The sequence below is a fragment of the Hyla sarda genome, chromosome 13, assembly GCF_029499605.1.
Source record: "Hyla sarda isolate aHylSar1 chromosome 13, aHylSar1.hap1, whole genome shotgun sequence".
Lineage (NCBI taxonomy): Eukaryota > Metazoa > Chordata > Amphibia > Anura > Hylidae > Hyla > Hyla sarda.
The window spans coordinates 27,242,237-27,265,198 of NC_079201.1; the positions used below are offsets into that span (position 1 = coordinate 27,242,237).

At 42.4% G+C, this 22,962-nt stretch overlaps 1 protein-coding gene across 4 annotated transcripts in view; it reads left to right on the top strand.

Annotated features, from left to right (window-relative positions):
* CCDC57 (coiled-coil domain containing 57) overlaps positions 1–21,096 on the top strand; it is a 99,983-nt gene extending 78,887 nt beyond the window's left edge. For 3 of the 4 annotated variants that reach the window (XM_056550030.1, XM_056550028.1, XM_056550031.1), the window contains 7 exons: positions 457–657; positions 4,542–4,598; positions 5,584–5,797; positions 8,224–8,345; positions 9,203–9,319; positions 10,780–10,966; positions 20,750–21,096. In XM_056550030.1, coding sequence (XP_056406005.1) covers positions 457–657; positions 4,542–4,598; positions 5,584–5,797; positions 8,224–8,345; positions 9,203–9,319; positions 10,780–10,966; positions 20,750–20,913 — 1,062 coding nt within the window. In that variant the 3' untranslated portion in view covers positions 20,914–21,096. Of the gene's footprint in view, positions 1–456; positions 658–4,541; positions 4,599–5,583; positions 5,798–8,223; positions 8,346–9,202; positions 9,320–10,776; positions 10,967–20,749 lie in introns of all 4 variants that reach the window. The other variant, XM_056550029.1, reaches the window with a different exon arrangement.
* The last annotated feature ends 1,866 nt before the right edge of the window (positions 21,097–22,962 follow it).

The window sequence follows — 22,962 nt, forward strand, 5'->3', positions numbered from 1 at the left end:
ACACCTCTGTCCATTTCAGGAACTGTCCAGAGCAGTATAGGTTTGCTATGGGGATTTGCTCCTACTCTTGGCAGTTCCTAAAATTGACAGCAGAGAGCACTGTGGTTCAAAAAGAAAAGAACTTCCTGTGGAGCATACAACAGCTGACAAGTACTGGAAGGATTAAGATTTTTTTTATAGAAGTAATTTACTAATCTGTTTAACTTTCTGGCACCAGTTGATTTAAAAAAAAATAAAAAATAAAAAATGTTTTCCAGCGGAGTACCCCTTTAAGATGTCCAGAGATCAGGGAGCCGTTCTAGCTGGATAAAGGTGGATGTAAAAAAGAAAATTGGTGGTAGCCTATGGCTCTTGTATTATCAATAGTCCAGATTCGTTGCGAGGGTCCCTTAACCTCTGCCTATATGTAGTTTGAATGAATAAACTAACTGTGGGTTTTATCTTCTAATCCTGTAGGTCCAGCAGAAACAGGTAGAAGTCAGCCAGCTACAGTTCCAATTGAACAGCGAGACACGACACAACCAAGCCACCATCTCCAGCTTGCGGCAGAGGCAGTCTGAGTTAGAAATGCAGCTTACTGAGGCCCGGAAAGAAGCCGAAGAATTTTTTAAAGGAAACCTGACGCAAAATCTGGAAACAGTGGGACTTGGAAAGGAGGTAGATAAATCAATTTATCTCTGTATAAAATTAGATGGACCTACTTTGTTCTTTTACCTGAAACTATATTGTATTAGGATTTAAACAGCAGGTCCCAACCTTATTAACTTGGCGGAATCCTATTTTTGCTTTACTGAGCCTTGGTGTAGAGCATTTATTCCCAACAAGGGTGCCTCCAGCTGTTGCAAAACTACAACTCCCAGCATGCTGGGAGTTGTAGTTTTGCAACAGCTGGAGGCACCGTGGTTGGGAAACTCTAGTATAGGGACTTGTGAAGCCATCTGTAATTTTTGCCGAATTCAGTTGGTGCCAGAAAGTTTTATAGATTTGTAAATGTAATCCTTCCAGTACTTATCAGCTGCTGTATACTCCAGAGGAAGTTGTGTAGTACTTTCCAGTCTGACCACAGTGCTCCCTGCTGACGCCTCTGTCCATGTCGGGAACTGTCCAGAGTAGGAACAAATCTCCATAGCAAACCTCCTCTGCCTCGAACAGTTCCTGACACAGACAGAGGTGGCAGCAGAGAGCACTGTGACAGGTATTTTAGCTGCTGTGTTCTGGGGAGCCCTAGTTGCCAAACACTGATGGAGACTAAGTTAAGTGGAAACGCTCAGGTCACTGTTTCCCAACCAGGGTGCCCCCAGCTGTTGCAAAACTACTACTCCCAGCATGCCAGCATGCTGGGAGTTGTATTTGTGCAAGAGCTGGAGGCACCCTGGTTGGGAAACACAGGCTCAGGTGATAAAAGACCTAGTAAGCTAAATTCCATTGTCCTTAAAAAGGAGCCCGTCAGATGCTTCATGCTGCTCGACCCTTGGGCTCTGACATCTTAGAAGCATGCAATACCCTTGTGTATCCAGTAGGTGGCGGTAATATCCGCTGCTACTAAAGAAAAGTTCTCCTAATGCAGCTTATTTCCACATACTGGGTTTAGTTTATCACTTTAATATGTTCTTTTCCTTGGCATGTTGGTAGATTTTTATATACTGATATGGTATTATGGTATAAGTTGAAGCGCTGCTACGAAAATACACCTATCTTATTTTCTGTCTAGCATCAGTGTGATTACTGTTGGGATCTGATTTGTTTGTATGGTCTGCATCACCACCATTTCCTATATTTTAGGTGCTTAACCCCTTAAGGACGCAGGACGTAAATGTACGTCCTGGTGAGGTGGTACTTAACGCACCAGGACGTACATTTACGTCCTAAGCATAACCGCGGGCATCGGAGCGATGCCCGTGTCATGCGCGGCTGATCCCGGCTGCTGATCGCAGCCAGGGACCCGCTGGCAATGGCCGACGCCCGCGATCTTGCGGGCATCCGCCATTAACCCCTCAGGTGCCGGGATCAATACAGATCCCAGCATCTGCGGCAGTTCGCGATTTAAATGAACGATCGGATCGCCCGCAGCGCTGCTGCGGGGATCCGATCATTCAGAACGCCGAACGGAGGTCCCCTCTCCTTCCTCCGTGCGGCTCCCGGCGTCTCCTGCTCTGGTCTGTGATCGAGCAGACCAGAGCAGAAGATGACCGAAAACACTGATCTGTTCTATGTCCTATACATAGAACAGATCAGTATTAGCAATCATGGTATTGCTATGAATAGTCCCCTATGGGGACTATTCAAGTGTAAAAAAAAATTTTAAAAAATGTAAAAGTAAAAGTAAAAAAAAAGTAAAACGTCCGTTTTTTCCTATTTTACCCCCAAAAAGCGTAAAAAACATTTTTTTATAGACATATTTGGTATCGCCGCGTGCGTAAATGTCCGAACTATTAAAATAAAATGTTAATGATCCCGTACGGTGAACGGCGTGAACGAAAAAAAAATAAAAAAGTCCAAAATTCCTACTTTTTTAATACATTTTATTAAAAAAAAAATTATAAAAAATGTATTAAAAGTTTTTTATATACAAATGTGGTATCAAAAAAAAGTACAGATCATGGCGCAAAAAATGAGCCCCCATACCGCCGCTTATACGGAAAAATAAAAAAGTTATAGGTCATCAAAATAAAGGGATTATAAACGTACTAATTTGGTTAAAAAGTTTGTGATTTTTTTTAAGCGCAACAATAATATAAAAGTATATAATAATGGGTATCATTTTAATCGTATTGACCCTCAGAATAAAGAACACACGTCATTTTTACCATAAATTGTACGGCGTGAAAACGAAACCTTCCAAAATTAGCAAAATTGCGTTTTTCGTTTTAATTTCCCCACAAAAATAGTGTTTTTTGGTTGCGCCATACATTTTATGATATAATGAGTGATGTCATTACAAAGGACAACTGGTCGCGCAAAAAACAAGCCCTCATACTAGTCTGTGGATGAAAATATAAAAGAGTTATGATTTTTAGAAGGCGAGGAGGAAAAAATGAAAACGTAAAAATTAAATTGTCTGAGTCCTTAAGGCCAAAATGGGCTGAGTCCTTAAGGGGTTAAAGGGGAACTCTGGTGGAAACAAGTGGAAAACAAATGTTTTCAAATCAATTGGTGCCAGAAAGTTATACAGATTTGTAAATTACTTCTATTTAAAAATCTTAATCTTCATAAATTGTGAAGTTCTTTCCAGTCTGACCACAGTGCTGTCTGCTTACACCTCTGTCCGTGTTAGGAACTGTCCAGAAGCAAATCCCCATAGAAAACCTCTCCTGCTCTGGACAGTTCCTGACATGGACAGAGGTGTCAGCAGAGAGCACTGTGGTCAGTTTGAAAGACCATCACAAATTTCTCTGTAGTATACAGCAGCTGATAAGTACTGGAAGGAATATGATTTTTAAATAGAAGTAATTTACAAATCTATTCTACTTTCTGGAGCCAGTTGATTTGAATTTTTTTTCCCACCGGAGTACCCCTTTAAGGTATAGGAATAGCTGTTCAATAGCTACTGCTCTATTGCATGCATTCTCCCCAAAAGTGGTCCCTCAACATACGATGGTAATCCGTTCCAAATGGACCATCGTTTGGTGAAACCATCGTATGTTGAGGGATCCTTGCAATGTAAAGTATAGGACAGTGGTCTACAACCTGCGGACCTCCAGATGTTGAAAAACTACAACACCCAGCATGTTGGCTGTCCGGGCATGCTGGGAGTTGTAGTTTTGCAACATCTGGAGGTCTAACAGGTTGAAGACCACTGGTATTGGAGGTTATACTCATGTGTCCCCGCCGCTCTGGACCCGTCACCACTCGTCACCGCTGCCCTGGATGTCACCGTCCAAAGCTCCGGCAAGGCCTCTGCTTCCCCGGCATCCTCGTTCTCACGTCGCCGCCATCACGTCGCTACGCACACATCTCCTATTGGATGACGGGACGGCGTGCGCAGCGACGTGATGACGACAATGGAGAGCGCTGACGAAGCAGGGGATCCCGAAGAGGACGCGCCGGAGCACCGAGGACAGGTAAGTGATCGTCAGCGGAGCACACGGGGCACCGTAAACGGCTATCCGGTGGCAGCTGAAGCAGTCTGCGCTGCCGGATGGCCGTTTATGCGATGGCCCCGACATACAAAAGCATCGTATGTTGATGCTGCCTCTGAGAGGCCATCGTATGTTGAAATGATCGTATGTCGGGGCCATGGTAGGTCGGGGGGTCACTGTATAGCAAAACATGTGTTACTGCAATCCTTTTCTGTGAGAAATACTTCATTTTCTTGAAAAATTTCAGGGGTGCCAACATTTACGGCCGTGACTGTATAACTAAAATATTAACCATATCTGGATGCAGTTCACAGTGTTGTGCCTGTAGCGTCACTCTGCCAGGTGAGCATATAGCTACAGGACAACATTGGAAATAATAACGCAACTCAGCAACTTTTCTTCTGTTTCCCTTTTTCTATATATTCTTTGGATTAACATTACTGCCTTGTCCCTCACATGTAGGTTTCTGCACTGAAGTTGGAGCTGGCCAGTCAGCGTGTCCCGGTGGTTCTCAGCGAGGTATGTGTTTATGTTATAAATGTATGCAAAATGTCTTGCCTTTACACAAGAGACCACTTGTTCTCTACTGGCACTGTGTGGCACTGCCCAGTCACAGGTGTACACAGTATTTATGGAGTCCTCTAGGCCCCAGGGAACCTTATCCACTAGACCGAGTCTCTATATTCATTTCCACATGATATAACAGTGTTAACCCCGTCCTACGCTTTCATTGTGTCAGTGATCCCTCAACTTACAATGGCCTCAACATACAATAGTTTCAACATACAGTTGTCTTTTCTGGACCATTGTAAGTTGAAACCAGACTCAACATACAATGTTACAGACAGTCCAGATCTGTGAAACGTGTCAATGGCTGGAAGATCTGACCAATCAGAATGGACAATTTACCGGTAAAACACCTGTATTACTGAAGTATATGCACTGACTGGTGTCTGGAAGCGCCCCCTACAGTACAGGAGGTATTACATGTTCTGTACACTTTACCTGTACCAGGGTTACTTGCTCCTTTGGACACCAGGTGAGGGCGACCCCATGTTAATTTTTTAGGACATTGCGTGTACTGTACAGGACCCTGAAGAACCTCCTGTCCTCTACATAGACCAGTGTTTCCCAAGCAGGGTGCCCCCAGCTGTTGCAAAACTACAACTCCCAGCATGCCCGAACAGCCTTTGGCTGTTGTAGTTTTGCAACAGCTGGAGGCTCCCTGCTTGGGAAACACTGACATAGACAGTGATTTACAGCTCCCAACAGATCTTTCTTACTTTTATATGTAAGGATTTGCTTTATCTATATTAGTTATCTACTTATTTTTCTTTAATCCTCACTTTTTCTATTTTTGGATGACATTTTGGTGCCTTTAGAACCAATTACCAGTTTTCCATAGAGTTATGGTCTCAACATACAATGGTTTCAACATACAATGGTCGTCCCAGAACCAATTAATATTGTAACTTGAGGGACCACTGTATTACTTTACTTTTAGACTGCAATGGTCAAGGAACTTCGGGAAGAGATCCTGACTCTCCGACAGCAGCTGGCAGTCCTTTCATGCCCAGACGGTGGTCCTGCAAACCCTTATATCCTAAGAAACAAACTGAAAGAAGCCGTGAAGAAAATTTCTCAATTGAGTTTGGAGAAACAACAGCTTATTGACATGGGAAACAGGCTGAGAGCAGAGCTGGCCGCCGCCGCAGGAGGTGAATTAGTTCTGTTGTATAAAGATGGTATTTAAAAAAATGAAGTTGAAAAAAAAAAATCATAGTCACCAATGAATAATGTAATTGACTATTTGTGGGGAGTGGTTTTCACCATTGTTCTCACTGTAGCTGACCCCATCCTTAGTGCACGATCCACTCCATTGACAATCACCATCTGTGAGCCACCACATCAGTGTTTCCCATCCAGGGTGCCTACAGCTTTTGCAAAACTACAACTCCCAGCATGCCCGGACAGCCTTTGGCTGTCCGGGCATGCTGGGAGTTGTAGTTTTGCAACAGCAGGAGGCGCCCTGGTTGGGAAACACCGCACGACATCTTTACCCCTGCAGTCTCCAAGACTTCTAGAAAGGATTTGTTAAGGAGAAGGGTTAGGGTGCGTTCCCAGGGCCGTCTGTCCCCGTTTTTTTTTTTATCCCCGTTTCGGTTCTGTTCTTGCAGGGTGTAAACGGATTAAAAACGGTTTTAAAGAAATCCCATTCATGTCAGTGGGATTTTTTTTTACAATCCCGTCTGCACTCATTTCCATTTTTTTTGACGGCAGAAAAAAACGTCACATGCAGTATTTTTTCTTCCGTCAAAAAAACGGAAGAAAACACAGATACAGTAAATTTAACATTGAAGTCTATGAAAAATGGATGAGCCTTTAATGTCATCCATTTACAGCCGTCTGTCACGTTTTTTTATTCCCATTTCGGTTCCCTTCTTGCAGGCTGTAAATGGATTAAAAACGGTTTTGAAAACAAATCCCATTCATATCTATGGGATTTTTTTTACAATACCGTCTGCGCTCATTTCCTTTTTTTTTTTTGACGGCAGAAAAAACGGCACATGCAGTATCTTTTCTTCCGTAAAAAAAAAAAGCGGAAGAAAAAACGGATGCAGTAAATTTAACATTGAAGTCTATGGAAAACGGATAAGCTTTTAATGTCATCTGTTTGCATCCGCTTTTTCAATCCGTTTTTTGATCCGTTTTTATTTCTGAGCATGCTCTGAACAAAAAAAATTAATTTGGGGGGGGGTTTATTAACTAAATAATAATGGATCCAAATGGATAACATCCGTTTGCATCCGTTATTGTTGTTTTTTATTTTTTAAAGTCCGTTTTTATTTTTGACGGGAGAAGAACGGGACTGGTCTAGACGGCCGTGTGAATGCAGCCTTAGAAGCAAATTCAACTTATTTATTCTTTTATCAGAAAATGAGGCAGTTTTGTTATATATTATGTGTATAAATTCATATGTAAAGAAAGAAAATAGAAACAGGACAACAATGTAAGCGCCGCTTATCCATTGTGGACAGCAGTATAGCAGGTGTAGTACCATGCACTCTCCTGGCAGTGCAACACTGTCACTTGTATGTAGTGAATCTGCACACTTGTGGGGGATGGCGATGGTCCTGGTAACAGCCTGGTAGCCTCCCAAACGACAGGGATTCATGAAGTCCGAGGGGGGTGGTTGAACTATCGCTCCGCAGACTACCTGAAAAAGCTGAGTTACTCTTCGGCGCAGATCGGGAGAGAAAGGATCAAATTTAGTCTTCCTCTGGTCTTTTTAAAAAGACCTGACGAAGAGGGTCTGTGCCCCTCGAAACGCTTTGTGGATTGAGATTTGAATAAAGTTAAAATTCTGTTTTAATATCAGGCGGGCTTCATTTTAGCCCTTCTTTCACAATCTTCCCAGCTTTCCTAGGTGGTTTGCCGAGCGCTGCTTCAACCACCCCCCTCGGACTTTGTGTATAAGTGCATCACACTTTTGAAGATCTCTGCTTGCAGTCATTGAATGAGAACAGGTAGAAGAAAGATGATACCCAGCACTCACCAGTAATGCACAGTGAAGATTTATGATGCCATAGTGTAGTACAAGGACGCGTTTCGGTGGGGGAGCCTTCCTCAACTGTCTGCCTATAGGTATTGCTGGGTATTATCTTTCTTCTACCTGTGGCTTTACCCTACCTTGTGCACCACTGCAGATTCCACGGAAGTGCCAACATATCCCTATATTGAATGGGAACATGCATTGTTTAAAATCAGAGACTGAATACCTGTGCTGGCCATGTGACGAATATACAGGTGCTTGGCTGGTTGCAGTATGGTTATTGGAGCCTTTCCTTGTAACAAGCTATGCACCAGCAATGAAGGTTCCTATTCCTAGTAGTGTCCACTGGAAACAGGACAGCCAACCCAAAATTTCGTCCGACTCCTCGACTCCGAAGCACTGGTTCTGAACGCTGTTTTTGCGCTGCGGGGGTCAGCCACGCCCCTCGTGACATCACGGCCACGCCCCCTCAATGCAAGTCTATGGGAGGGGGTGTGACGGCATCCTGGGAGTTGTAGTTTTGCAACAGCTGGAGGCACCCTGATTGGAACACACTGCCATACTGACTATAGTAAACATTATCTTTTACAGGAAACGCACCCAAAGATTCCATCCCTTCTGTTATAAAAATGCCTCCTACTAAACTTCAAGCAGCAGAAACGCAGAATCGTCTGTCAGCATTGGAAGGGCTGCAGTACCAGCTAACCTCTCAGGTAGGCTATTGCTAAAATATTAGCACTAAGACACAATGCCATGTTTGTTCATTCCTATGAGACCCTTGATGTCAATCTCAAAGGAATAGAGAAAGTGACTTACGGTCTACACAGCAGGCGCTGCCAGAAAGTTAGGTTGGTAGTCACATTGTGTCAGAGAATTGAGGTCAGTGTGAATAATCCACAACGTATCCACCACATAAATTGATATGCTGTGGGTTTAAAGGGTTACTCCAGAGCGGGAAAAAAAATTTGTTTAAATCAACTGGTGCCAGAAAGTTAAACAGATTTGTAAATTACTTCAATTTAAAAATCTTAATCCTTCCAGTCCTTATAAGCTGCTGTATGCTACAGAGGAAGTTGTGTAGTTCTTTCTAGTCTGACCACAGTGCTCTCTGCTGCCACCTCTGTCCGTTTCAGGAACTTTCAGAGCATGAGAAAATGCCCATAGAAAACCTCTTCTGACATAGACAGAAGTGTCAGCAGAGAGCACTGTGGTCAGACTGGAAAGAACTACACAACTCTCTGGAGCAGCAGCTGATAAGTACTGGAAGGGTTAAGATATTCTTGCTGAAGCAGTTTACAAATCTGTATAACTTTTTGGCACCAGTTGATTTGAGAACATTTTTTTTCCTGCGGAGTACCCCTTTATAGTCTGCACCACAAATACTTTCTGCAGATTCCACACAGATGTTTTGTCATAGTTTCATCCACTTTCCTTTAATAAAGAACGGGAATATCAGCAGTGTATCTGTTCTAGCATGAACTTGCTCTTAACATTTGCATATGTTGATTTCTACCTTAGAACTGAGGAATTCCCTTTAATATTTCCCTACACTTATCTTTATCTTCTCAAGGAGTTACAGTTTGCCCAGTACCAGAAACCTCACAGTCTTTCTGCCATGGATCAATCTACTACAGGCGTCAAAAACAAGAGAAACCAGGAAAGTTCTGTAGCTTCAGCTGCAATGCAGGTACATCAGTTATGTGCAATTGTCCTGTCTTCAATGGTGTGCACTGCAGTAGTTCTGTCTGCATCAATCGCATTTTTCCATTTTTAAAGGAGTCATCCAACTAATTAAAGGGGTATTCCGGCTTTATACATCTTATCCCACCGGGGGTACTTGCATTTTCTATATTGCTGGTAGAGACTGCCAACCTGCCATTCCATTCAAAACAAAGAGTTGGGGACCTGTTCTGGTGATCCCCAGGTGGTGGTGGGCCTAGCGGGGCTTGGATTCCTCGCAATGTCACACTTATCCCCTATCTTATCCCCTATCCTGTGGATAAGGTAAAGGTATATTCTGGTTTTATACATGTTATCCCTTTCCAAAGGATAGGGGATAAGATGTATGATCGCTGGGGACCCCCGCAATCTCAGTGCAGCCCCCCATTGTGTGCCGGGCGCTGCCTCCGAGACGGGGACGTGATGTCACGGCCACGTCCCCTAGCAACGTCACACCACTCCCCCTCCATTCATGGCCGTCACACCGCCTCCCATAGACATGAATGGAGGGGTGTGGTGTGAAGTCGCTAGTGGGCGTGGGCGTGGCCGTGACGTTTCCGTCTCGGAGGCAGGGCCCTCACAGAATGCCAGGGGCTGCACCGAGATCGAGGGGGTCCCTAGAGGCGGGACCCATGCGATCATACATCGTATCTCCTATCCTTTGGATAGGGGATAAGAGACCCATCACCACTCCTGGGATCTCCAGAACAGGTCCCCAACTTTTTGTTTTAAATGGAATGGCAGGTTGGCAGTCCCTGCCAGCTCTATAAAAATGTAAATACCTCGGTGGTGCCAGTGCAGCACTAAAAAAAGGGGAGTATACATGGTATAATATAACATAAAATATCAGTGGTACTTACCAACAAGCGGTGGTGCACTAGAGTGGTGACTGTCTGTCGGTTCCAGAAGCACCGTCTGAGCATACTTATTAACACTCTTTATTAGTTTATAATAAGTTTATGTAAAATCTCTTGAATATCTTGTGTAGAATCGTAGGTCTGTCAGAAGCAGACCTAACAAAACCTTACATCATCTGAATATTTCACAAAAGATGCTCCTTTATACTCCAGGACCATAGCCTTTCCTGGAGATACTAGCCGGCATTTATCATTGTAGTGTAAGAAAAGCATTTTTCTACACCTTTATTTTGTGTGCTGGTAATGTGTAGGATTTAATAAAAAGTCTATATATTTTAAAATATATCTTACACCACAATCTAGTAATACTTTCCATTAGTACCTTATACAGGATAGCAGTCTTATTAGAGCGTATTTATTAATTCCAAGTAGAATCGCAGCTTTCCCTGACCAAGCTTCTAAAAAAATGTTTTTGTTGTGGATTTGTGTTTTGTTTATATGCACTACCTAACAAATTATAATATTCATATAACTTGGATTTATTGTAAAATGTGCTTATTATGTTACACAGTATTCTACCTCTGAAGAGCCCAAACCTACATGGAAAGAGAACATGTCACCATCACCACATGGACGTCTCATGAACAGCTCAGAGGCATCTTGGATACAAGGGGACTCCTCTTCACAGGAGGTCTGGAAAATCCTGGATATGGGGTCAAGTCCATCTCTAATAAGCTCACAGGAAGATGCTCCGCAAGGTAAAGATTCTCCGCTACGTCAGTGTTTCCCAACCAGGGTGCCTCCAGCTGTTGCAAAACTACAATTCCCAGCATGCCCGGACAGCTAATGGTTGTCTGAGCATGCTGGGAGTTGTAGTTTTGCTACAGCTTGGGGCACCCTGTTTGGGAAACACTGCTCTATGTAGATGTTGTGTCTGCTCTACAGCATAATACTTAAAATATGCATATTTGGAAGATTCCCTCATGCTGCAGGAAGCTACAGGATAGACAAGATATTATGGTAAAAATGCTTATTATCATATGGAAGAAATACTAAAGTGAATGTTTTTAAGAGACTTCAATAATAGGCACATGAGTGCCGCCATCAACATGTGACACCATTCAAGCGCCGTACTACTTGTTCCACGCACTATAAGTAGTGAAGATCCGGCAGCAAATTACAGTACAATACATGCGGTTGGGGGTTTGAAAACACTGTCCACATGTACAGGAGCATTCTGTGGATTATCAAATCTGTAGTATGTTCTTTCTGTTGTGGAAATGCAACACATTTTCACAGTGGATTTTACCCTTCAGTGTATAGGGGTGAAAACATAAGTCAGTCTTTGTCACGTATGGGCAGGGAAAAGTTAAGCCCTGAACTCACGCGCTCCCACTTGCCCTGCCTCCTTGCATACCCACCCTAGGTGAGGGGTCCACAACCACGATGACAGTCCCTGCCTGAATAAGGGAAGGGAGTAAAACATCAACAAAATAAACTTACAATACAAACTGAGGTCGGGACACTGTATGGAATCACACACACTAACAGAAATAATAACTAAACATTCACACACAATATGTCAGAGTCCAAAAGCCGAGATAACAGAAAAGCCAAATTGCAGAAACAGGAGAGGAGTCAGAGAGCGGAGCCAATGGGTCAAATATGCCAGAAATACAAGATACAGTATAAATGCTAGCTAGGAGTAAGAGCTCTTTCGCAGGCAAGGCCTGGATGAATACTGAGGGTTTAAACAGGGAGCTAAGTATGTGAAAAGCCTACGAGATCAGCTGACCATCGAGATAACAGGGCGTTTCCACAGTAACCCTTTGGGTTTTTACAGTCTGCATCTAACACCTGGAATATCAAAAATTTCACCTGACCAGAATGCACCCTTTATCACATGGCGGAATGTCGACTCAATAAAAATTAGCATGGACATTCAGCTGCAGCAGAGTCCCATAAATTTCAACATGTCTATTCTTTCTGCAGATTCCATATCCAGATTCCAATTTATTAAGATATCAATCAAAAATACATAAGAATTGCCTTGCAAAAATCAAGTGTGGATTATACAACTTCAAATCAGAAATTTCATATCCGCGGCGCATCCAGTGTATGTACATAATTTGTGGAAAATCTGCAGCACCCTTTGAAATCAATAGATAGCAACAAAATCTACTGCGGAAAATCTGCAGAGAGTTATTTACATGTGAATGTATCACTGTATTTACAGTATAGTGATGGGTTCCACGGATTATCTTATACAAATTCTCCCTAAATGTAGCTCTAGTTGCCAAAAGCATAAAGCACAAATGATTTTCAGACTAGAAACTTCTATATGGATTCCATTTGCTTGAATTGGCCGCCACGCCCCCTCCAATAGATATGAATGGAGGGGGTATGATGTGACGGCATGAGGGGGCGTGACGTGATGTCACGACCACTGCCGCCTAAACCCAACGTTCTGAAAATAACTTTCAGAACGCCGGGTGCTACACGGAGATCGCAGGGTGTCCCAGCGGCGGGACCTCCGCGATCAGACATTTTTGGATAGGGGATAAGATGTCTAGGGGCAGAGTACCCCTTTTAGGGTGGGTTCACACCACGTTTTCAGTGTACGGCTACCTGATCCGGTTGGAGGGAGCAAAAACCTGGCGCACCTGTATCCCAGCCGGATCCAGCCCGTATCTAATGAATTTCAATGAGCCGACCGGAGTCAAATGGTGACTTCTGTCGGCACATTTTTGCCCCGTATCTGGTTTTCTGACCGGACCTAAAACCGTGGTTTACTGTACCCTAACCTGTGTCTGTATTATTGTAGTTTATTGTGTTGACTGTTACGGACGTCACTTATATAGGAAGGGACCAGCACCGTGGTTACGGACCTGCTGCCTAGGGTGAGTACATAAGTAGGCAGGGATAGGGGGAGTGGGTGAGAATAGTGTTCACTCCTTCCCTGCTCAGACGTGAAAATGAGTTTTCACAATGGTCTCCACACTAGTTATAGGACACAAGCAGAAGTCTTAGCTGTGAATGAGGACTGTAAATCCTAATATAATTCAGTTACTCGATGTTTTATGTGGAATTCAAACGGTCTGGGATATTATTTCCATTGCGCTGACCTGTGATAAACCTGGCCGTAGAGCAAGTGTCACTGTCGGTCATCACCTCCTGATCACGTGCCGTGTTGTTGTGTGGTATCTCTATTACACAACTTGTCTTCATGACCTGTGCTATCTGTGTGTGTGAGAAATCCAGACTGAAGTAACATCGTTCCCAGTGGATGAGATGCCAAGTGCTGTGTCAGAAGCGCCAGTGCTTTATCACATCGTATGAAAGTGTGCAAGCAGGAGATCAGTTAAGCAGGGCAAAGACTTTTAGGATTACAAAGCAGTTTTCAGTTTTTTGGCTGGAAAGGTTTTTTTTTTTTCTAGACACATTTCTAACACAGAGTTTTCATAATTATGATACAGGCTTTGAAGGGACAAATGATAATGTTGAGATGTGTTGGGTCTTGCAGATGTTTTTTCTAGAGTTTTACAGAATATCCCAGCAATGAGATTACACACACATATATTTGTGTATAAGGGGATGTCAGGGAGGACAGAAACATCCCGTGGAGCAGGATATATACATATATAATCCTGGTGGTGTTATTTATTTAGGATAAGCTGTCCTTTGTGTCTACATGAGACTCTTCATGTTTCTGGCCATCATATATGACATTTAGGTAGGGACTAACTTCTATAATGGCTCCCATACGTTTCACACACAGAGAATGGGGGATCCTGTTCTTCAATGTTTGTATAGCACACTTTCAGAAGAAGTAGTAGCATGGAGGACATTATAGATCAATACTGAACAATGTAAAGCAATCGTTGTGGTGTAATTTAATATTCACTATAATCTCCCATAGTCTCTGTGCCATCACGAAGTTTGTCACTGGATTTCTCCATCTATTCCCCCACTTCTCCTTCCTTCTTCATAGACATATCAGCAGTATGTAAGCTGATCCCTCAGTGAGCTGGTATATCGTCTCATCTCTCAGTATGAATTGTAGCCATTTTGTAATGTGAATTTTGAGTTGAGAATGGGGAGCAGGAAAGCAGCTTGATTAGTGGTTAAATAGGCATTTTCTTTGCTAAAATATAGTTATTACAGAATTTATTTTATTCTCCTGTACTATTGATTTATACAAAAAATGTTTGAATCAGCAGCGACCTCTTCATAAAATATTAAGCCAAGGCTAGACAGCAACTTGGGTCACATAGTTTTCCTCTTTAGGCTGAGTTTACAGCGTTTTTCATTGCTGTTATAAAAATTAGCAACAGAGATGAAAAAAGAAGGTAATGGATCCCATCCATGTCAATGGGATTTTTTAAATCTCCGCTGTACTGTTATTGTCCGTTGTGTTGTAGTTGTTTTATTAAGCAGAGAAAAGCCTATGGCAGTGTTTCTCAGCCAGGGTGACTCCAGCTGTTGCAAAACTACAACTCCCAGCATGCTGTCAAGCCCCCTCACATAGACTTGCATTGAGGGGGCGTGGCCGTGATGTCACGAGAGGCTTGGCCGACCCCCGCAAAAACAGCATTCGGAACCAGTGCTGTGGAGTTGAAGTCGAGGATCGGACGAAATTTGGGGTACTTGGAGTCGGAATCAGCAAACAATGCACCGACTCCGACTAAATTTAGATTGGAATTTAAAAAAAAGCACGTTTAAATGTTCCAATTCACTAAAAGTTATAATTAATGGCATGCAGTGCCTCACGTAACCGCAAAACAAACACGTTAAAGGGGTATTCCAGGATTTTTTTTATTTGACTATGCTACAGGGGCTGTAAAGTTAGTGTAGTTCATAATATAGTGTCTTTACCTGTGTGTGACGGTTTTCTCACAATTCTTATGTGATTTTCATCCCAATATTTACTTTTACCAGCATACAAAATGACTGCTGTCTCAGATTTTTCCCAGCTTGCAATGCGGTCGAGACCTGACTCACTAGTCAGCTGATGACAGGGAATCTGTGTGCTTCAATGGGTGGAGAGAGCAATCTGCAAGTAATGCAACAGCTGGAGGCTCTCTGATTGAAAACCACAGGTCTGCAGCTCATTAATGTTTCAATGGGTGGGATAGCTGATGTGTGGGAAGGAGGAAAATGGTATCATGGGATTTGTAGGCAAACAAGAAAACTGAAAACAGGAAATACAAGTTCACAGAAAGCTACCCACAGTGTTATGGTAATCTCACAGCATAGCCATTTAGCCCAAGACAAGCGCAGATCCTTCCTAAGCATGTCCATTACTGTCTGCCAGGTATGTACTAAAATCACCTTATGCTGGATAACCCCTTTAAGTGGCCTTGAAGAAGCATGCTTTTCATGTGCTTCACTATATGGCACGCAACGCACAATTAGGAGCGGCAATACTTATACTTTCCATGGTGTTGTGTTCTGCTGTTACAGGGAACCCATGGGTAACCTAGCCTCTCACTGATAAGGGATTAAGTAAATATGTTTTTTGCAGGACTAGAGACACTTGTATAAGTGAAGGGAATGGAGGGTCAATAGTTCAAGACTGAAGCTGTAAACCATTGGAAAAACTGCTGCCATTCAGCTAAGGCTATAAAAACTTGTAAACTCTGATTGTTAGCTTAAACTTTAAACATGACTATGGGATTCTACTAGGGAAATCATGTTTTATAATAAATGCCCCTTCCTGGATCCTCCCACTGCCCTATCTTCAGCAGCAGATCAGCACACAAAAAGGAGAAGGCAGCACCTTCTGCCCGACTACCTCTCTCTGCTAGAAGAGCTTAGAAGAACTTGGTGGAACAGCTTCTTGGATTCAACTGTAAGTGTTTATAAATACATTCGCATATTAATACAGAGGAGTCAGAAGTACAAAAAACTGCGGAGTCGGAACATTTATCTACCGACTCCACAGCCCTGTTCGGAACATTTACTTCCCCATGCTGGCCAGTGGAGTACCCCTTTTAAGGTTGAATTCATTGTGACTTTTGCACACTACCCTCATTTATGGTGTCAGACAACACAGTGTGCTCGGGTGAGGATAATCATTTCCCCCCCTAGCATTCATTGTTGTTCTTTTTTTCTTCGTTTTTTTAAATCTCCCCTGATGAACCTTGTTTATAATTGTTTAAATCTTGTATTGTTATCAGTTTGGTTACGGTCTTGCCCCAGTGACCAGTATTTTAAAAGTATAATAAATATTAATTTTAGAGCCACTTTTTTGGGTGCAGTAATAGTTTACAATACATGGTCCTTTTTTTTTTTTTTTTGGGTGATGCAGTGAATCAGCTGGATAGTGGTCTGGTCTTCTTGGAGGTCCTGCTCTGTAGCAGCTTACTTCTACTTATGGGCAGTAGGCAACCCACACATGTTTTTACCCAAAGAATGGGGAAGAATTTAAAAGAATGGCGCAGAGGAAGAATGGAGCTTTTGTCCATATCAGCCGATCACTACATCTTATTACCTCCCAGCTTCAATAACAAATCCAATGCTTTGTCATGAACAGATCATTGTATTTGCAGTGCAGGGTAACAGTATGGATCCTAGTTAAGGTTAATAAAGGGTTCCTGTCAGATCCCACAAAAAATAAATCTGTTATATGTCACTCAGTTCCTCATCCTGATCATGTACATATGACTTTTTTGTGGCTACAACCTATATTTCTCTCAGAAATACCTTTATTTACTTGCTCATTGTCTTTTCTGTTCCTTCAGAGGGAGGGGGGCGGGTCTGTCTCTTTCCCTCACTGATGACTCCTCCCCCTCCCTCAGTCTGCTCTGACTCACTGATCTCTGGAGCAAGCCAATTGAAAACTACAACTCCCAGCATGCCCAAACATCTTTTGGCTGAGCAGGCGTGCAAGGAATTGTAGTTTTGCAACAGCTGGAGGCAGTTTGGAAAACACTAGGTTAGGAAGAGAACATCTAGATCAGTGGTCTCAAACTGTGGCCCTCCAGATGCTGCAAAACTTCAACTCCCAGCGTGCCCAGACAGCCAACGGCTGTCCGGGCAAGCTGGGAGTTGAAGTTTTGCAACATCTGGAGGGCCACAGTTTGAGACCACTGATCTAGATAAATGTGAGTAGAGTGGTTGAACCATGCATACTCACACAGGCAGACAGGCCGGGAGAGAGCACAGCAGAGGTAGGCCCGCCTGCAGCCTTGTCAATCAGTCATCTTGTGTCCTGTGAAGTGTTCATGACCCCTGGACATGATGCTGCTGCTGAAGGACCCATCAGTGTCCCAGGAGGTATGGGGACCCCTAGTGGTGGGATTTTCAAAGTAGTTTTCTTTAATAAAACGTAATAAAAAAATTAAGAAAAAAAATAAGTATATTAGAAAAACTATTGTTTTGCCAAGATGTACAAAATATAAAAAGTTTTTTTTTTCATCTCACAGTGCCCATATAAAGGGGTACTCTGGTGGAAAACTTTTTTTTTTTTTTTTTAATCAACTGATGCCAAATTTGTAAATTACTTATTTTATAAAAAACCTTAATCCTTCCAGTACTTATTAGCGTCTGTATACTACGGAGAAAATTATTTTCTTTTTGGATTTCTTTTCTGTCTGACCACAGTGCTCTCTGCTGACACCTCTGTCCATGTCAGGAACTGTCCAGAGCAGGAGAAATTCCCCATAGCAAACATATGCTGCTCTGGACTGTTCCTAAAATGGACAGAGGTGTCAGCAGAGAGCACTGTGGTCATGACAGAAAAGAAATCGAAAAAGAAAAGCACTTCCTCTGTATTATACAGCACCTGATAAGTACTGGAAGGATTAAGAGTTTTTAATAGAAGTAATTTACAAATCTGTTTAACTTTCTGGCACTAGTTGATTTTTTATTTTTTTTTAAGTTTTCCACCAGAGTACCCCTTTAACTTTTAAAGTTTAGGCAGTCACCTTCTAATATGATTCCAGTTTCAGTATTTGGCCTGATCTTCATAACTATGTTTTGTAACTTCTGAGCAACATTGCAAAGGCTTGGAGACTTCATTGGGCCGCAGCTTATTGCCTCATGCAGTTTGGAGCTGTCAGTAGGTTATCACACCACTTCCCATCAGACGCAATGTCAACAGTGTTCACATCAGGCTATTGAGAACTATCCGTCTGGGTGAAATGCCACACATTGCAGAGTGTTAGTAAATCATTCACCAGCACGGACCTCTCCTCAGTCTGCTCTGATAACCTTCTGGAGATAAGTCTGCCATTCAGAATTTCAGTATATTATCCTATGTGGTTATATTTATTGCTGCAGTAGAACTACAGACTATAAAATCAACGGATACAATAATGTATGTAATAACCAGGTGGTTATAGATTTGGCTTAAGCCATCACAACCAAAGAGAGGGAAATGTACTTTCTGATAGCATCAGTCCATATGAATATATATTATTAGGCTTTAAAGCATAGCTGTCATTTCAGGTGACTTTACAGGATAAGCTGCCTTGTGTATGTACATGAGGCGCAGCACTATTTCTGGCCATTATTTCACTTACATGGCATTTTTCAACAAACTTCTGTTCTCCAGGCATCATCACTAAATTTTCAGTTCTCCCAAAGCTGCTGGGCTGAGCCACCCCACATAGACATTCATTGCTTGTCTATTGATCTTTGCAAAGTTTGTTAGCTTAAATAGGCACTGCCATTCGTACAATCTACATCAATATCTATGGCCTAAGTGGCCTAAATTAGGCTCTTGTCAAACATAGAGGACGCATATAAGGCTGCTGTCACACATGGAGCCTTATGACAGAAGCCTTATATGTGTCCTCCATGTGTGACAGCAGCTTTATACAGTGGGGCAAAAAAGTATTTAGTCAGCCACCAATTGTGCAAGTTCTCCCACTTAAAAAGATGAGAGGCCTGTCATTTTCATCATAGGTATACATTAAAGGGTTACTCCGCATAGACTTGCATTGCAAGACTTGCAAGGCCCCTTCCCATAGACTTGCATTGAGGGGGCAGGGCTATGACATCACAAGCTCCCGGCGCTGGCTCCAGCATTCGGAACAGTTTGCTCCAAACGCTGAGCAGCGGAGTACCCCTTTAACTATGAGAAACATAATGAGAAAAATAAATCCATAAAATCACATTGTCTGATTTTTAAAGAATTTATTTGCAAATTATGGTGGAAAATAAGTATTTGGTCAATAACAAAAGTTCATCTCAATACTTTGTTATATACCCTTTGTTGGCAATGACAGAGGTCAAACATTTTCTATAATTATTCACAAGGTTTTCACACACTGTGGCTGGTATTTTGGCCCATTCCTCCGTGCAGATCTCCTCTAGAGCAGTGATGTTTTGGGGCTGTTGCTGGGCAACACGGACTTTCAACTCCCTCCAAAGGTTTTCTATGGGGTTGACATCTGAAGACTGGCTAGGCCACTCCAGGACCTTGAAATGCTTCTTACGATGCCACTCCTTTGTTGCCCGGTGTGTTTGGGATCATTGCCCGGTGTGTTTGGGATCATTGTCCTGCTGAAAGACCCAGCCACATTTACTTTTCAATGCCCTTGCTGATGGAAGGAGGTTTTCACTCAAAATCTTTACACGGATCAATCGTCCTGGTCCCTAAGCATGATGTTTCCACCCCGATGCTTCACAGTAGATATGGTGTTCTTTGGATGCAACTCAGCATTCTTTTTCCTTCAAACACGACAAGTTGAGTTTTTACCAAAAAGTTCTACTTTGGTTTCATCTGACCATATGACATTCTCCCAATCCTCTTCTGGATCATCCAAATCCTCTCTAGCAAACTTCAGACAGTCCTGGACATGTACTTGCTTAAGCAGGGGGACACGTCTGGCACTGCATGATTTGAGTCCCTGGCGGCGTAGTGTGTTAGTTATGGTAGCCTTTGTTACTTTGGTCCCAGCGCTCTACAGGTCATTCACTAGGCCCCCCCCCCCATGGATACGTGGTACTCACTGTGTGCTGGAATTGACACTTATGTGCTGCCGTGGACATAACCACAGTCCCATAGACTATAGTGCAGTGTTTTGCACTAACATGTTTAACGTTTGCTTGTTGGTTTCCTGGTGTCCACAGTTGTAGATTTTGCTGCCGTGTTGTAGATATTCACTTCCCTGTTAAAGTTAATGGGAAAAAATCCACCACCATTAATTGACGTGCCGCGGCTTTAAAATTGACACTACGTTTCCGCACAGATTTTCTGTGAATTTATTTTTTCACAGCATGCACCCTTAGGTGTCTACAAATCCCATCCACCTTGTTGTAGTAATAAGCTGCAGATTTTATGATTGAAAATCCACAGTGTATTCGCAACAGTCGCAACATGTGAACAAATAGTAATACAGATGGTAAGTCTGGACCAGCACAAATATCGTTCATTTACAATGAAACTCCACTTTTTATGTATATTAATTGTGTATGTAAAATGATTTGTGAAGGTTCTATATATTTCTTTAGCAGCTATGTGTCAGTGTTTATTGTGCCTAGAGCTAACAATAAGAAGCTATTTATGACTTATGGGTTTTTTCTACATATAGTAACCACTACAAGAAGTCATCCAGGACTGAGGAATCAGAATACAAAACATTCTTCCTTGAGGAAAGGTTCAGAAAAGCCCAGCCAGTCCCTCAATACCAGACAGACCAAGGGCAGAGGATCCCACAACACCCCAAAAATTCGGAACTATAACATACGAGACTGAGTTCAATGGATCAGCTGCTTCCCTCCTAAGAACATACCTGGATGAATATTTTTTTATGAATTATCCTTATTTGGACAGGCTGAAACAGTAGCCAAAATGACCCCTTAAAGGGGTACTACTCAGCGTTTGGAACAAACTGTTCCGAACGCTGGAGCTGGCACCGGGTGCTCGTGATGACATAGCCCCGCCCCCTCACAACATCGCGCCCCACCCCTTCAATGCAAGTCTACTGGAGGGGGGCGTGACGGCTGTCATGCCCCCTCCCATAGACTTGCATTGAGGGGGGCGGGGTGTGACGTCATGAGGGGGTGGGGCTATGACGTCACGAGCTCCTGGGGTCAGCTCCAGCGTTCGGAACAGATTGTTCCAAACGCTGAGCAGCGGAGTACCCCTTTAAGGATAACCCCTTAAGGACACAGCCCATTTTAGCCTTGAGGCACATACAAATTTTGTATTTACATTTTCATTTTTCCTCCTTGTCTTTAAAGAGACAAAGGTCTTTTATATTTCCATCCACAGATCCACATGGGGGCATATTTTTTGCCCAACCAATTGTACTTCATAATGACACCTTTCATTTTACCATAAAATGTATGGCTAAGCAAAAAAAAATATATGTATAAATTTCAGGGGGCAATAAAAAAAACAAAAAAACGCAAATTTGGTAATTTTGGGGGCTTTTATTTTTGCTCAGTGCACTTTACAGTAAAAATAACATGTTTCCTTTATTCTGTGGGACAATACGATGAAACTGATACCCATGATTACATACTTTTCTATTAGTGTACTACTTTTAAAAACAGTAAAAAAAATGTAAACATTGGTATGTTTAAAATTGTCATATTGTGACCCCCATAACTTTTTTTATTTTTCCATAATCTGATCTGTACGAGGGCTAACACTTTTTTTGCAATGTGATTTCTAGTTTTTATCTGTACGATTTTTTTTTTTTTATAGAACTTTTTGATAACTTTTTTATAAAAATTAATAAAAAAAATTCTGACATATAAAGGGAGCAAAAGCAATTCTGGCGTTTGGTATTTTTTTTCACGTTTACACCGTTTACCGTGTGGGATATTACACAACATATTTTAATAGTTTGGACATTTCTGCATCTTGCTATACCAAATATGACTACTTTCACTCTACCGTTTTGACCCGCCCTTAACGGGTCTGTTAGGCTCTATTTTTGGCCTTTAACAGCCGTTATCTTAACGGGTCACAACAGGCATGGCCGGATCCCATTGATTATAATGGGATCTGTTGTTTTACAGGAGTATAGCGGCAGAAAAAGATGGTGCATGCTCTCTTTTTTTCTCCCGCTATACTTCCGTCATTTTGCAACGGCCGGTGCGTCACAACAGCAGTGTGAAAGTAGCCTTAGTTGTTTTTTTTTGTTTTTGTTTTTTAACTTTTTTATGGGAAAAGGTGGGTTATTTATATTTTTATAAAGGGGGTGGCTTTTATATATTTTTTTAAACTTTTTTTTATATATATTTATTTTTACACATTTTAAGCTATTATATGCTATCATTAGTTTGCTATGGACTGTTCAGTACTATGTAATGTTATAGTACTGGTCAGTACTATTGGTGCCCTGCAGAGCCAGGCTGGTGAAGAAGATTGGCCATCCTGCACATCAGAGTTGAATAGCAGACCTCCGGACCCAATTTGCCCTCATCGGACCCCAGTGATAACACTGTGGGGGTCCGATAAGCCCACCTGAACCCACCAGCACATCCATTTTTCCTACAGATTCCGTGATCTGCATTGATTAGAGCATCTATAGGGTTAATGGTGGACATCAGCATGATCACTGATGTCCGCCATTAGTGGTGTGTCCCTGGCTGCTGATTCAGCTGTGAAACATGTGCAGCTCCTGCTTCGCTTCATAGCCTTACCGCAAATGTACGGCGCTGTGCACAGAGTTACTTGCTGCAGCGCCGTACATTTACAGCGCATGTCTTTACGGTGTTAAGACATGGCTTACTTCCAGGCGTGGGCGCTACAATTGTTTGTTCCATATATTTACATGTTACTGGACCAGAT